At 37.7% G+C, this 15,783-nt stretch overlaps 1 protein-coding gene across 2 annotated transcripts in view; it reads left to right on the top strand.

The window, feature by feature from the left end:
• The window catches only part of CCDC66 (coiled-coil domain containing 66), a 49,428-nt gene that overhangs the window by 22,521 nt on the left and 11,124 nt on the right, over positions 1 to 15,783 (top strand). For both annotated transcript variants that reach the window (XM_005695834.3, XM_018067048.1), the window contains exons 9-12: positions 13,361 to 13,492; positions 13,886 to 14,136; positions 14,435 to 14,519; positions 15,356 to 15,517. In XM_005695834.3, the coding sequence (XP_005695891.1) occupies positions 13,361 to 13,492; positions 13,886 to 14,136; positions 14,435 to 14,519; positions 15,356 to 15,517 (630 nt within the window). The remainder of the gene's footprint in view (positions 1 to 13,360; positions 13,493 to 13,885; positions 14,137 to 14,434; positions 14,520 to 15,355; positions 15,518 to 15,783) is intronic.

Raw genomic sequence — 15,783 nt, 5'->3', positions numbered from 1 at the left:
CCTCTGCCTTTTCTGAACCCAGCTTGTGCATCTGGAAGTTCTCAATTCACATACTGCTAAAGCCTAGCTTGAAAGATTTTGAGCATAATCTTGCTAGCATGTGAAATGAGTGCAATTGTATGGTTATTTGAACATTCTTTGGCATTGCTTTTCTTTGGGATTGGAATGAAAACTGACCTTTTCTAGTCCTGTGGCCACTACTGAGTTTTCCAGATTTGCTAGCATATTGAGTGCAGCATTTTCACAGCCTCATCTTTTAGGACTTGAAATAGCTCTGCTGGAATTCCATCACCTCCACTAGCTTTGTTCGTAGTGATGCTTCCTAAGGCCCACTTGACTTCACACTCCAGGACATCAGGCTCTAGGTGAGTGACCACACAATTGTGGTTATCTGGGTCACTAAGAACTTTTTTGTATAGTTCTTCTGTGTATTCTTGCCACCTCTTCTTAATCTCTTCTGCTGCTTCTTGCTGTTTCTGTCCTTTATTATGCCCGTCTTTGCATGAAATGTTCCCTTAGTATCTCTAATTTTCTTAAAGAGATCTCTAGTTTTTCCCATTCTATTGTTTTCCTCTCTTTCTTTGCATTGTTCATTTAGGAAGACTATCTCTCCTTGCTGTTTTCTGGAACCCTGCATTCAAATGTGTATATCTTTCCTTCTCTCCCTTGCCTTTTGCTTTTCTTTTCTTAGTTATTTGTAAGGCCTCCTCAGACAACCACTTTGCCTTCTTGTGTTTCTTTTTCTTGGGGATGGTTTTGGTCACCACCTCTTGTACAGTGTTATGAACCTCTGTCCATATTTCTTCGGACATTCTGTCTACCAGATCTAATCCCTTGAATCTATTTGTCACCTCTACTGTGTAATAAGGGATTTGATTTAGGACATACCTAAATGGCCTGGTGGTTTTCCCTATTTTCTTCGATTTGAGCCTGAATTTTGCAATAAGGAGCTAATGGAATGAGCCACAGTCAACTCCAGGTCTTGTTGTTGCTGACTGTATACAGCTTCTCCATCTTCAGCTGCAAAGAATATAATCAGTCTGATATTGGTATTGCCCATATGGTGATATTCATATGTAGAGTTATCTCTTGTGTTGTTGAAAGATGGTGTTTGCCATGACCAGCACGTTCTCTTTACAAAACTCTGTTAGACTTTGCTGTGCTTTATTTTGTACTCCAAGGCCAACTTTGCTATTATTCCAGGTATCTCTTGACTTTCTACTTTTGCATCCAGTCCCCTATGATGAAAAGAACTTTTGTTATTGTTGTTGTTGTTCTAGAAGGCATTGTAGGTCTTCATAGAATCGTTCAGCTTCTTCAGCATTAGTGTTTGGGGCATAGACTTTGATTACTATGATGTTGAATGGTTTGCCTTGGAAACGAGCCCAGATCATTTGGTCATTTTTGAGACTGTATCCAAGTTTGCATTTCAAACTCTTGTTAACTGTGAGGGCTACTCCATTTCTTCTAAAGGATTCTTGCCCATAGTAGTAGATGTAGTGGTCATCGGAATTAAATTTGCCCATTCCTGTCCATTTTATTTCACTGATTCCTAAAATGGCCATGTTCAGTCTTGCCATGTCCTGCTTGACCACATCCAATTTACCTTGATTCACGCACCTGACATTCCAGGTTCCTATGCAGTATTGTTCTTTGCAGCATCAGACTTTACTTTCACCACCAGATATGTCCACAACTGGGCATCATTTCCACTTTGGCTCAGCCTCTTCATTCTTTCTTGAGCTGAAAGAACATAGTCTGAACATTCTTTCTTGAGCTATTTCTCTGCTCTTCCCCAATAGCATATTGGATACCTACTGACCTGGGAGGCTCATCTGTCAGTGTCATATCTTTTTTGCTTTTTCATACTGTTCATGGGATTCTCAAGGCAAGAATACTAAAGTGGTTTGCCATTCTCTTCTCCAGTGGATTATGTTCTGTCAGGCCGTGAGTAGCAGGGCCATGCCCTTCAGCTGTTTCACGTAGCTGGAGGACATGCTCAGTGGCATGGTTGTACCACTGCTGGTCCTCTTGAATGTGTGAACCTTTACCTGTCACTGGATGTTGGTCAACATGGGGGCCTGGGCAAAGGCCTTCCTGGAGTTGTTGGCTGGAACCAGTCAACCCTGAAATCCAAAGATGCTTGCTCCTTGAAAGAAAAGCTATGACCAACGTTAACAGCATATTAAAAAGCAGACATTACTTTCCTGACAAACGTCTGTCTAGTCAAAGCTATGGTTTTTCCAGTAGTCATGTATGGATGTGAGAGTTGGACCATAAAGAAAGCTGAGTGCCAAAGAATTGATGCTTTTTACTGTGGTGTTGGAGAAGACTCTTGAGAGTCCCTTGGACAGCAAGGAGATCCAACCAGTCCATCCTAAAGGAAATCAGTTCTGAATATTCATTGGAAGCACTGATGCTGAAGCTGAAGCTCCAATACTTGGACTACCTGATGCGAAGAACTGACTTATTTGAAAAGACCTTGATGCTTGCAAGATTGAAGGCAGGAGGAGAAGGGGACGACCAAGGATGAGATGGTTGGATGACATCACGGACTCAATGGACATGAGTTTGAGCAAGCTCCGGGAGTTGATAATGGACAGGAAGGCCTGGCGTGCTGCAGTCCATGGGGTCGCAAAGAGTCAGACATGACTGAGTGAACTGTACTGAACCCATTTTTTGGTTGGATTGTTTTTTATATTGAGCTCCATGAGCTGTTTGTATATTTTGGAGATTGATTATTCCTTTGTATGTTTTATTTGCAAATATTTTCTCTTATTCTGAGGGTTGTCTTTTCATCTTGTTCATGGTTTTCTTTTCTTTGTTTCTATTTCATTTATTTCTGCTCTGATCTTTATGATTTCTTTTCTTCTACTGACTTTGGGTTTTCCTTGTTCTTCTTTCTCTAGTTGCTTTAGGCGTAAGATTAGATTATTTATTTGAGATTTTTCTTGTTTCTTGGGGTGAGATTGAATTGCTATAAACTTTTCTCTTAGAACTGTTTTTGCTGGGTCCCATAGGTTTTGGGTCATCGTCAGTGTCATTTCATTGTCATTTGTTTCTGTGTATTTTTTAAATTTCCTCTTTAATTTCTGTAGTGATCACTTGGTTATTTATGGCATCACACTGTTTAGCCTGCGTGTGTATTACAGGTTTTGTTCCCCTGCAATTGATTTGTAATCTCATAGCATTGTGGTTGGAAAAGATGCTTGATAAAATTTCAGTTTTCTTAGGTTTTCCGAGGCTTGGTTTGTGACTCAAGATATAATCTATCCTGAAAAATGTTCCATGTGCTTTTGAGAAGAAGGCATATTCTTCTGCTTTCAGTTGTAATGTCCTATAAATAGCAATTGAATCTATCTGGTCTATTGTGTCACTTAAAGCTTGTGTTTCCTTGGTTTCTGCCTGAATTATGTGTCCACTGGTGTAAGTGGGGTGTTAAAATCTCCCACTCTTATTGTGTTACTGTCAGTTTTTCCTTCTAGGGTTGTTAGCATTTGCCTTATGTATTGAGGTGCTCCTGTGTTAGATGCATAAATATTTATGAATATAAATTCATATATAAAAGATATAAAAATTATATCTTCTTCTTCAATTGATTCCTTGATCATTATGTAGTATCCTTATCTCTTGTGGCAGTTTTTATTTTAGGCTATTTTGTCTGATAAGAATATTGCTGCTCCAGCTTTCTTTTGCATGGAGTGTCTTTTTCCAGCCTCTTACTTTCAGTCTGTGTGTGTCTGAAGCGGGTCTCCTGTAGGTAGCCTATACACAGGTTTTGTTTAGTATCCATTCAGCCAGTCTATGTCATTTGGTTGGGGCATTTGATCCATATACAGTTAAAGAAATTACTGATGTATACTTTCCCATTGCCATTTTCTTAATTGTTTGGGGTTTGGTTTTGTGGGTTTTTTTATTCTCTTGTGTTTTCTGCCTCGAGAAGTTCTTTTAGCATTTGTTTAAAGGCAGCTTGGTAGTGTTGAATTCTGAGCGTTTGCTTGTCTGTAAGGCTTTTCATTTCGCCATTAAATTTGAATGAGATCCATGCTGGGAAGAGTAATCTTGGTTGTAGGTGTTTTCATCACTTTAAATACATCCTGCCACTCCTTTTCTGGCCTGCAGAGTTTCTGCTGAACAATTAGTTGATAGCCTTATGGGGATTCCCTTGTATGTTATTTTTTGCTTTTCCCTTGCTGCTTTTCATGTTTTTTTTTTTTTTTTTTTTTGTATTTCATTTTTGTTAGTTTGATTAATATATGTCTTGATGTGTTTCTTCTAGGATTTATCTTGTTTGGGACTCTTAAAAGCATGTCACAACGCAGTAGAATAAAAATGGGATGCATAGAACCTTTATATTCTATCTGTTGTCTGGTTACTTTAGAGTCATGGGAAGAGTGTGAATTGTGAAGCCCTTTCCACAATAGAAATGGGTTTTGTGTAAGTTATGCTGCTGCTGCTGCTAAGTTGCTTCAGTCGTGTCCGACTGTGTGTGACCCCATAGACGGCAGCCCACCAGGCTCCCCCGTCCCCCGGATTCTCCAGGCAAGAATACTGGAGTGGGTTGCCATTCCCTTCTCCAATGCATGAAAGTGAAAAGTCAAAGTGAAGTCGCTCAGTCGTGTCCGACTCTTAGTGACCTCATGGACTGCAACCTACCAGGCTCCTCTGTCCATGGGATTTTCCAGGCAAGAGTACTGGAGTGGGGTGCCATTGCCTTCTCTGAGGAGAGGTAAATATCCAAGTTATAACCTTGTCCAAATACACTGACAGCCTAATTTCAGAAGAAATAAATACCATAGCCTGACCAGAATGAACCAGTCCTAGCTAAAGCTTCCCTTTGCCTCTCTCTACAGGGCAGTCTTGGAATCAGTGGATCCCCATTTCAGTCCTCCAAAATTGAACTTTATGGAAAAAGTCCTCTTCATTTTTGAAGACTGAGTGGGGAGAATTCCCCTCATGGTCCAGTGGTTAGGACTCCTTGCTTCTTCTGCATGAGTTCAGTACCAGTCAAGGAACTAAGTTCCCACATCCTGCACAGCTGAAAAAAAAGACAAACAACTGATTGGGTCTCTTTGCCTTATCAGAAAGATTTAATAATTAAACGAGAAAGTTGAATTGTTTGACGGCCTGTTAGGATCCAAGTGTACTATATACTTCATATGCCTGTGAGTTCCTTTTTAGAGTAAGAGGCAGAACTTGGTATTGACAACAACTAAACAGGTAGAAGAGAGCACTAGAATCGTTGTGTGTGCCAGTTACCCATAACACTAGGCCTGAGTGTTGGTGGGAGTCTAAAGTGGTATAGCGATTATGAAAAAACAGTATGGAGCTTCCTCTAAAAATTAAAAACAGACCTACCATACAGTCCAGCAGTTCTATTTCTGGGTTTTTTTTCCTCTGGAAAAATCCCACTAAATCAGAAAGATATATGCACCCCATGTTCCTTTCAGCATTAATTACTGTAGGGAAGATATAGAAGCAACCTAAGTGTCTGTCAATAGATGAATGGATACAGATTTGGTATATGCATTCGGCCATAAAAACAAATGAAATCCTGTCTGTGAAAATATGAGTGGACCTAGAAGATAGTAATGCTAAGTGAAGTCAGTCAGAGAAAGACAAATATGATTTCAGTTACATGTGGAATCTAGAAAACAAATGAATCAAACATAATGAAGCAAATAGTCTCATAGATACAGAGAATAAACAAGTGGTATTGCCAGAGAGGAGGGATATAGAGGGTGGCGGGATAAGTGAAATAGGTAAGAAAAATTAAGAGATAAAAACTTACAGTTAGAAAATAATGAGTCATGGGGATAAAATATACAGCATAGGTAATATAGTCAATAATATTGTAATAACTTTGCATGGTGACAGGTGGTAACAAGACTTATTGTGATCATTTTGTAATGTATAGATATACTGAATCACTATATTGTGCACCTAGAACTAGCATAGTGTTGCAGGTTGGTTTTACTTAAATTAAAAAATTTAAAAAAGGGGAAGAAAATAAGGGTACCAGTCAGTGAAACATGTAATGAGTAAAAATGGCATTGTAGGTAGAGAGAGAATCATTAGTAAATTAATAATTAGGAAAAGTTAGATGAAGTGAGTAAATGGCTGGAAAAATTGTAACTTACAGCTGACTTAAAAAGAAGTAGAAAGCTTGCATACTCCTGGTTAAAGTAATGGTAGATCTGGGTTTATTAAAAAAAAGAAAAGCAACTTACCATAAGGGAAATAAATGACTACATGGTTTTACTGACAATTTCTATGTAACTTTATTTTTTTTATTTTTATTTTTTTTTAGCATGCTGTATCCTGCATCAGACATAGACTGGCGAATCAATTCTTACATGATAGTATACATGTTAGAATGTCATTCTCCCAAATCATCCCACCCTCTCCCTCCCTCTGAGTCCAAAAGTCCATTATACACATCTGTGTCTCTTTCCCTGTCTTGCATACAGGGTCGTCATTGCCATCTTCCTAAATTCCATATATATGTGTTAGTATACTGTATTGGTGTTTTTCTTTCTGGCTTACTTCACTCTGTATATGTAACTTTAAAGAAATAAGTCCCAAATTTAATTAGATTTCTAGGCAGTAAAAATTTGAAATGGCCCCCTATTCATTCTGTAAGCCCAGTATAAATTTGTTGTTAAAAGCCAGAAAAATAACAAAAAAAGGAAAATTATGTTTATTTCACATGGATATACATAGAGAAATCATAAAATATATAGCAAGTAAAATTTGACAATGTATGAAAAGGTAATAAATCATGACTAAGATAGATTCATGATAGGTAGTAAAGGAAATTTTTTTAAAAATCCACAAGTAAAAAAAAAAAAACCCACAAGTATAGTGTACCATTGTAACATAATAAAATGAAACAGTAGGTAGATGAAAAGCATTTGATAAAACTCAAACCAGTTCGTTAAGGAAAATATTTCAGGTAGTTAGAAGAAATTTCTAATTGAGAATTTAAAAAAACACAGCAGACATCATGCTGAATGAGATATTTTAGTAGTATTCTTTTTAAATTAAAAATGAAGTAAGATGACAGTTATTATTACTATTTGTTATTGATGGTCCTAACCAGTATAGCAAGAAAAGAAATTAAAGTCTTAAGAACCCGAAAGGAAAAAATAAGATTGTAGTAATTTGTCGTTTATGTGGAAAACTCAATCTATGGGCAAAATATTTTCAAAATGTAAGAATTAATTATTTGCTTGGCCATGAAGTTTCAACAAGTTTCATAGATTCAGATTACACAGAATGTGTTTTCTGATCACATTGGAATTAAGGTAGGTATCAGTAATAAGTGATAATAAGAAAATTTCCAAATGTTTGATATTTAAGCAATATTCTTCTAAGTGAAAGAAAGAAAAACTAACAAAATGTTTTGAGCTGAATGATAATGAAAATGTCATTTATGAAAACATATGACCTTCCTGTACTTATAGGGAAATTTATTTATATGCTTAAATGCATTTCTTGGAAAAGACTGAAAGCAAAACATCAATGATCTAAGTATTCATTTGAAGAAGTTAGAGAAAGAATTGTAACAGTTAAACCCAAAGAAAGTAGAAGGAAGGAGGGAAACTATAGGCCTGTTTCAGAGGATTCTAAAGTAACTTTGAAGGTCAAAGTGCTCCACCCGCCCCCCGTCCCCCAAATGATTGTATGTAGCTCTTAGTTGTGCTGCTCTTCCTCTTGGAAGATCTGGTTCTTTCTAGCTCAGTGCCCTGAAACTACCCACCATCCAGAATGCCTTTTATGCCTACTGAGGAGACAAGATGAGTAGGTGAACAGAAGTGTCTAAAGTAAGAGGCTCCTGGTGTCTGCACTTAGAATCATGCGCTGACAACAAACAGGACTCTTCTGGCAAAGTCACTGCTGATTATTCTTTCCCAGACGTGCTTTAAGGAGGGAATTAAATGAAACAGCACTGGGTATGTTTAGGTGACCATTTGGAAACTACTTTCAGTTCTGATATACCTGCCATTCATACAGCATTTATTATAGTAAGACTAACATTTTCTAACATAGAATGACTTGAAGGTAGCTAAAAATTTACTTTAGGAACTGTTTGTGAGGAAGTGTGTATATTGAGTTGGAGAAGGCAATGGCACCCCACTCCAGCACTCTTGCCTGGAAAATCCCATGGACGGAGGAGCCTGGAAGGCTGCAGTCCATGGGGTCGCTGAGGGTCGGACATGACTGAGCGACTTCACTTTGACTTTTCACTTTCATGCATTGGAGAAGGGAATGGCAACCCACTCCAGCGTTCTTGCCTGGAGAATCCCAGGGACAGGGGAGCCTGGTGGGCTGCCGTCTATGGGGTTGCACAGAGTCGGACACGACTGAAGTGACTTAGCAGTAGCAGTAGTATATTGAGTACCTATGAAAATGAGTTTTCATTCAAGGCTCTCAGTTAAGAATAGGCTCAAAATAGGTGTTTTAAAAAGGAGTTTTTATGTAGGGGAAGGAAGGGAAATCTCAGGTCATTAATGTGAAGGAGAGAAATTGAAAAAGTAGATAAGCCTAGAAAGAGAAGTTTCTATCCTTAGATATATGGAAGAATTAACAGAAGGGAGGTGCTAGATAATCATAACACGTTTGTTACACAGTGTCTTGTATTTTACATTTATCTGCCTTACTCAATTTCAACTAAAATGAGCTCAGTAACTGTGAGACTTGAGGACCTCCCTTGTCATCTAGTGGTTAAGAATCTGCCTGCCAGTGCAGGAGACGGGTTTGACCCCGGCTCTGGGTAGATTTCACGTGCTGCAAAGCAGCTAAGCCTGCAGGCCATAATTACTGAAGCCTGTGTGCCCAGAACCCATACTCCACAACAAGAGAAGCCACTGCAATGAGAAGCCTGTGTACCACAACGAAGAGCAGGCCACACTTAAAGCCTGCGTGCAGCAGCAAAGACTCAGTGCAGCCATAACTGTATAAATAAAATTTTAAAAAAAGATTTCATTTACCTACCACCTCTCCCATTCCCCAGGTTTTTATACTTTCGTTCTTCTACCTGAATGCACACTGGGGAAAAGTTGCAAACAAGAAAGTAATAGAGTTTTCTACTCAGCTGAAGAAGTGAAATGACTTAATTAGTTGCGAAGCAAGTGAATGGTAATGGCTTTGTAAGACATTCTTGAGTAAGACATCGAAGACTGAATTAGAAGAACTGATTATTAAATCTTCTACAGGCTTGTAAATACAAGACATATATATGAAATACTTAGGATTTTAAGAGTTTTCAAAGGTATTTTGACTTGTGTCTTATTTTTGAATAATTTGAGACTTCACCAAAATTTAAAACCAAATCTAGTTACATCAGACTTAAGAAACAGATTATAGGATTCTATGATGATTCATGCCATTTGTTGTGAATTTTTTTGTTTTATTTTTGTTTTCTTGGCCACTTTGCCCTGCTTGTGGGATCTTAGTTCCCTGACCAGGGATTGAACCTGCTCCCTTGGCAATGAAAGCATGGACTCCTAACCACTGGATGACCCTGTGAATTTTTTAAAGAGTTCAAAGGGTCCTTCCCCCCACCCCCAGTTTGATCTCTAAAATAAATTTCTAAAACTAGAATTGTTAAATCCCTTAACCTGAAGATAAAGCTCCTTTTGAGTAGTTTTTTTAGACTTTAATGGATAGTTTTTTTCTGTTTAAAAATGTGTGGGAGCATCTGAGATACTAAAATTTTTCCTTTTTGTTTAAGTATTTCCTTTGATCAAGGCACTTGGTTGTAAACTTTGAGCTTTGCCATTATTTCTGATGAAAATATGGACAGAAAGTAATATTGTAAGGTATATCTCCATTATCTTATTCTGTCAAACTGGTTTTAAAATTATGTCCTGTAGTTATGTCATGTAACAGAATGTTTCGTTGCATAACTTGCCTTTCAAGACAGTTTGAGTAGAATATATCCTTTTCTTTTTTGTTAAAGCATAGTAAACTCTCCTAGGTTAAAACAACAATAAACTTTTATGCTGCTGGGTTTTTTTTGTTTTTTTCATAAAATTCAGGGACTTATTCTGGACACAACGTATTTTTCTTATTGAAGTATCACAGATCTTGATAGAGCTGTCACAGCAGAAATGGGGGGAAAAATATACTGAGAGACATCATGATTCAAAAGAGAAAGCAGCTGGCTCTGTTATATCCTCCTGATTATTGGTCCTAAAGTAGTGTTTTTGTATTCTGAAGCCAGGTGTAAACAGTAGTCATCTATTCAGACCATTAGTAATTTCCTTTCAAAGTAAATGAGACTATATTAGGCTAGAAATTTTAAAATCTGTAGTTGTTTTGGAGAATTTTCTATTTTCATTAGAAATTTAGAATTTTCATTAGAAAATTTCCTTTCTTTACTGTTAGTTATATCCTTCTGCTAGTATGTGTTAAAAATATCATTCTGAAATATTGACTTGTATTGCTTTTTAGTTGCTAAGTTGTGTCCAACTCAGCAACACCACAGACTGTAGCATACCAGATTCCTCTGTCCTCTACTATTTCTTCGAGTTTGCTCAATTTCATGTCCATTGAATCAGTGATAATAACTAACCATCTTAACCTCTGTTTCCCCGTTCTCCATTTGCCTTCACTCTTTCCCAGCATCAGGATCTTTTGCAGTGCATCGGCTCTTGGCATCACGTGGCCAGATTATTGGAACTTCAGCTTTAACAATGGTTCTCCCAGTGAATATTGACATCTTTTAAGATCAACTGGTTTGATCTCCTTGCAGACTCTCAGGGGTCTTCTTCAGCACCAATAGGATAGCATCAGTTCTCTGGCGCTCAGCCTTCTTTATGGTCCAGTTCTCACATCCGAACATGACTACTGGAAAAGCCATAGCTTTGACTATATGGACCTTTGTCAACAAAGTGATGTCTCTGTGTTAATACACTGTTTAGTTTTTGTCATAGCTTTTCTTCCAAGGAGCAAGCTTCTTTTTAATTTCATGGCTGTGGTCAATGTCTGCAGTGATTTTGGAGCCCAAGAAAATAAAATCTGCCACTGTTCCCACTTTTTCCCATTTGCCATGAAGTGATAGAACTGGCTGCCATAATGTGAGTTTTTTTAATGATGAGTTTCAAGCCAGTTTTTTCACTCACCTCTTTGACCCTCATCAAGAGGCTCTTTAGTTTCTCTTCACTTTCTGCCATTAGGGAAGTATCATCTGCATATCTGAAGTTGTTGATATTTCTCCCATCAGTCTTTATTCCAGCTAGTGATTCATCCATCCTGGCATTTTGCGTGATGTATTCTGCATAGAAGTTAAATAAGCAGGGTGACAATACAGCCTTGACATACTGCTTTTCCATGTTGGACCGGCCTGTTGTCCATGTCTGGTTCTAACTCTTGTGTCTTGACCTGCATACAGGTTTCTCAGAATACAGGTAAAGTGGTCTGGTACTCCCATCTCTGAGAATTTTCCATAGTTTGCTGTGATCCACACAAAAGCTTTAGTGTATTCAATGAAGCAGAAGTAGATATTTCTCTGGAATTCTCTTGCTTTCTCCATGATCCAACAAATGTTGGCAATTTGATCTCTGGTTCCTCTGCTCTTCAAAACCCAGCTTGTACTTCTGGAATTTCTCTAGCTTGAAAGATTTTGAGCATAACCTTGGTAGCATGTGAAATGAGCATAGTTATACAGTAGTTTGAACATTCTTTGGCATTGCGTTTCTTTGGAATTGGAATGAAAGCTGACCTTTTCCAGCCCTTTGACCACTACTGAGTTTTCCAAATTTGCCGACATACCAAGTAGAACACTATAACAGCATCATTTTCTAGGATTTATAGTAGCTCAGCTAGAATTCCATCACTTCCCTTAGCTTTGTTCGTAGTAATGCTTCCTAAGGATCACTTGACTTTTGTTGCAGAATGTCCTGTTCTAGATGAGTGACCATACCATCGTGGTTATCTGGGTCATTAAGACCTTTCTTGAATAGTTGCCACCTCTTCTTAATCTCTTCTTTTAGGTCCATACCATTTTTGTCCTTTATTATGCCCATCCTTGCATGAAATGTACCCTTGATAGTGCCAACTTCCTTGAAGTTATCTCTAGTCTTTCCCATTTTATTATTTTCCTCCATTTCTTTACATTATTCATTTTAGAAGGCTTTATCACTCCTTCCTATTCTCTGGGACTCTGCATTCAGTTGGGTATAATTTTCTCTTTCTCCTTGGCCTTTCACTTCTCTTTTTTCCTCAGCTATTTGTAAATCCTCCTCAAACAGCCACTTTGCCTTCTTGTGTTTCTTTTCCTTTGCGATGGTTTTGATCATTTCCTTCTGTACAGTGTTATGAACCTCCATCCACAGTTCTTCAGGCATTCTGTCTAACAGATCTATTCCCTTGAATCTATTCCTCACTTCCACTGTGTAATCATAAGGGATTTGATTTAGGTCATACCTGAATAGCATAGTGATTTTCCCTACTTTCTTCAGTTTGAGCCTGAATTATGCAAAGGAGCTAATGGAATGAGCCAGTCAGCTCCAGGTCTTGTTTTTGCTGTCTATATAAAGCTTCTCTCTTCAACTGCAAAGAACATAATCATTCTGATTTTAATGTTGACCACTTGGTGATGTCCACATATTGAGTCGTCTCTTCTGTTGTTGAAAAAGGATGTTTGCTATGACCAGTGTGTTCCTTGACAAAACTCTATTAGCCTTTGCTGTGCTTTATTTTGTATTCCAAGGCCAAACTTGCCTTTATTCCAGGTATCTCTTCCTGCTTTTGCATTCCAGTCCCCTATGATGAAAAGGACATCTGTGTTTGGTTATTTCTAGAAGATGGAAGACATCTTCATAGATTTGGTCAACTTTAGCTTCTTCAGCATCAGTGGTTGAGGCATAGACTTGGATTACTATGATGTTGAATGATTTGCCTTGGAAACGAACTGAGATTATTCTGTTGTTTTTGAGATTGCGCCCAAGTACTGTCCCCCTGGTGGCTCAGATGGTAAAGCGTCTGCCTGCAATGCAGGATACCTGAGTTCAATCCCTGGATTGGGAAGATCCCCTGGAGAAGGAAACGGCAACCCACTCCAGTACTCTTGCCTGGGAAATTCCATGGATGGAGGATCCTGGTAGGCTACAGTCTATGGGGTCACAAAGAGGTGGACACAACTGAGCGACTTCACTTCACTGCATTTCAGACTCTTGTTGACTATGAGGGCTCCTTGTATACTTGACTTTTTTTGTTTAAAATTATTGCATCTCTTACAAATAAATATATTATCAAATTAAATATATATAAATTCTTTGGAAAGATTTGTAAAAGATAAAATGATTAGGAAAAGAAATGTAAACTTTTAATGGTATTGATGACTGTTGCTTAGGAAGCAGTACTGCTGGCGCACCCTTTCAGTGCTGTGAAACAAGAACAGCAGAGAAAATGGATTGAAGAGTTGAACAAACAAATAGAAGATGACCGGCAAAAAAAAGCAGAGGAGAAAATTATATCCTCAATGGTAATTTATAAAGTTTCATGGGTATACAGGGAAAAAAATTAAACATCTTTAATCATAAACTTAAAAGTACCCTAAAACTGCATGACAAGACTAGAATATTTAAATTTTTCCACATTTGCTCTTGTGAACCCTTTTTGAATGAATTTAGTAAGTGCGATTTTGCATAGTTTCTTGTAACTTGTTAGACATTTCCTAATTCTTTGAGTTTTTCATATTCTCTAAGCTTAGCTATCTCAACGTATGTGGAATCAATACAGAATGCAGTTTTGTTAATTTTCATGACACTTGTTTTGCTGTGTGGTGACTTTTAGAAATTGTGTTATTTGTCATTTGGGATTTTAAATGTAAGAAGAGTTATTAAAGTTCTTAGCAGGTCTTGTTTGTCGTGATTAGGGTGAGGAACATGACAGATGGGCGATGCATTTTGATTCCTTAAAGAACTATCCCGGTTCTCAGTCTCGACTATCCTCTCAGTCAGTGCAAAAACAACCAGAGTACTTCTGTGTCTCTCCGGACACTCAGGAGCTGGCTGATATCAGCAGTCTGTATACACCTACAGTTGGAAGCCAGATTGAACCTTCAGAGGAGGAACATACAGTGAAACCTTTTAGAGATACAGCTGTGGCAAACATTCAGAAAACGAAGTAAGTTCATTCTTCAGTATTTATTGATGTTTAAGAAAGTCTGTGTGCTGTTTTTTAGGGCTGTTGTCTGTTCATATCTTAACTGTCTTCAGTTCCCTATGTTTATTTATAGTAGAAATGACTCGGCAGAGCTCCTTGCCTTCCCACTTGCACCTCTTTCAGGTGTTCTGTATTAATCTCCTTCTTGCCTATAAAAAAAAAAAAAAGTAGAAATGATGTATTTCGAACAAAAATGAGTTAGTACTTTGTTAAACTCACATTTGTGGGTTTTAAGTAGCTAATATATCTGTCTTGCCAGCTTTCTCCGTTCTATGACTGCTCTTTTGGACCCAGCTCAGATTGAAGAACGAGACAGGAGGCGACAAAAGCAGTTAGAACATCAGGTATTGCATTGTAATGTGTTGTTCTTTGCCTTAATAGTTAGTAGTCAGGGCCTAAATACCTAAGTGAATGGAAATTAAAATTTTGCTGTAAATTTAGAGCACAAGCCTTGTACAATCCTGTGATTACATCTAATCCCTACCCCAACTGGCGTTATATTAGAATCATGCTCATGTTGAGAACTAGGTTGTATCACATGGTACAGCCACCTGCCTTCCAAGAGAGAAGGTCTCTAATGTATAGGTTGTGTATCTGAAATGATACTGAATCTGTTTAAGTTAATAGTATTAAGTTGTTTTTGTTGTTGTTTTTTTCCCCTCCAGTTTTTCTGAATTCTGCTCAGGGTCTTTGAATTAGGTCTTTGAAGGGAAATATATATAAAGGATTGAGGTAAAATTATGACTAAGAAATCTAGCAGATAATATAAGAAAGGAAACTAAGATTAAAATTCTACCCTAATTTTAGTCTAATACTAAAGGGACTTGAATGTCTAATAATTCTTTAAAATGTCTACTGTGTGAAGAATTAGGCTTAGTTCATGTAGTTAACAGTCAATTAAGTGAACAGACATTTATAGAGCATCTGCTATTTTTACTAGGCACTATGTTAAACACTGACAGTTCCTCTAAGAGCCCTCCTGGGATTAAAAAGAAAAGGCATGTAGAACTTGACAGGTGGGAGATGGGAAAAACCTGACATTCTAATTTAATTTGACATTCTAACTTAACTCATGTACATACTACCTTCTGTATATTGATGAACATTTTGAAACACCAGAAAAATGCTGTGTGAATTTTTTAGATTTATGACAGTGATTTATGTTACTGTTTATGAGTAGAAAGCTATCACTGCTCAAGTAGAAGAGAAGCGCAAGAAAAAGCAGCTCGAAGAAGAGCAGAGAAAGAAGGAGGAGCAAGAGGAGGAGCGCCGCTTAGCCCGGGAACGAGAACAGATGCAGAGACAGTATGAAGAAGACATACTTAAGCAAAAACAAAAGGAAGTAGGTTATCTGTATCCTAATGGTGACATTTTAAAGTAAAAGTGGGTTTGTTTTTTTTTAAGTGGGTTTGTTTTTAAAGGAAAAATAACCAGAATATTTGCATGTATTTTGAAATAGTGAAGCTGTATGCAGAAACATTAAAGCTTTGTGTAAAGGTTTTGTAATTAGGAAGAAAGCTGGAGCTTTTATTTTTTCAAAAGATTTTTTCACAGATGCTATTTTTTTCTCTCTGAGGAGAGGGGAGGTCAAGATGAGTTCTTTCAACA

The sequence above is a fragment of the Capra hircus genome, chromosome 22, assembly GCF_001704415.2.
Source record: "Capra hircus breed San Clemente chromosome 22, ASM170441v1, whole genome shotgun sequence".
Lineage (NCBI taxonomy): Eukaryota > Metazoa > Chordata > Mammalia > Artiodactyla > Bovidae > Capra > Capra hircus.
The sequence above is the reverse complement of the archived record's forward strand: the minus strand, read 5'-3'. Positions and strand labels throughout refer to the sequence as shown.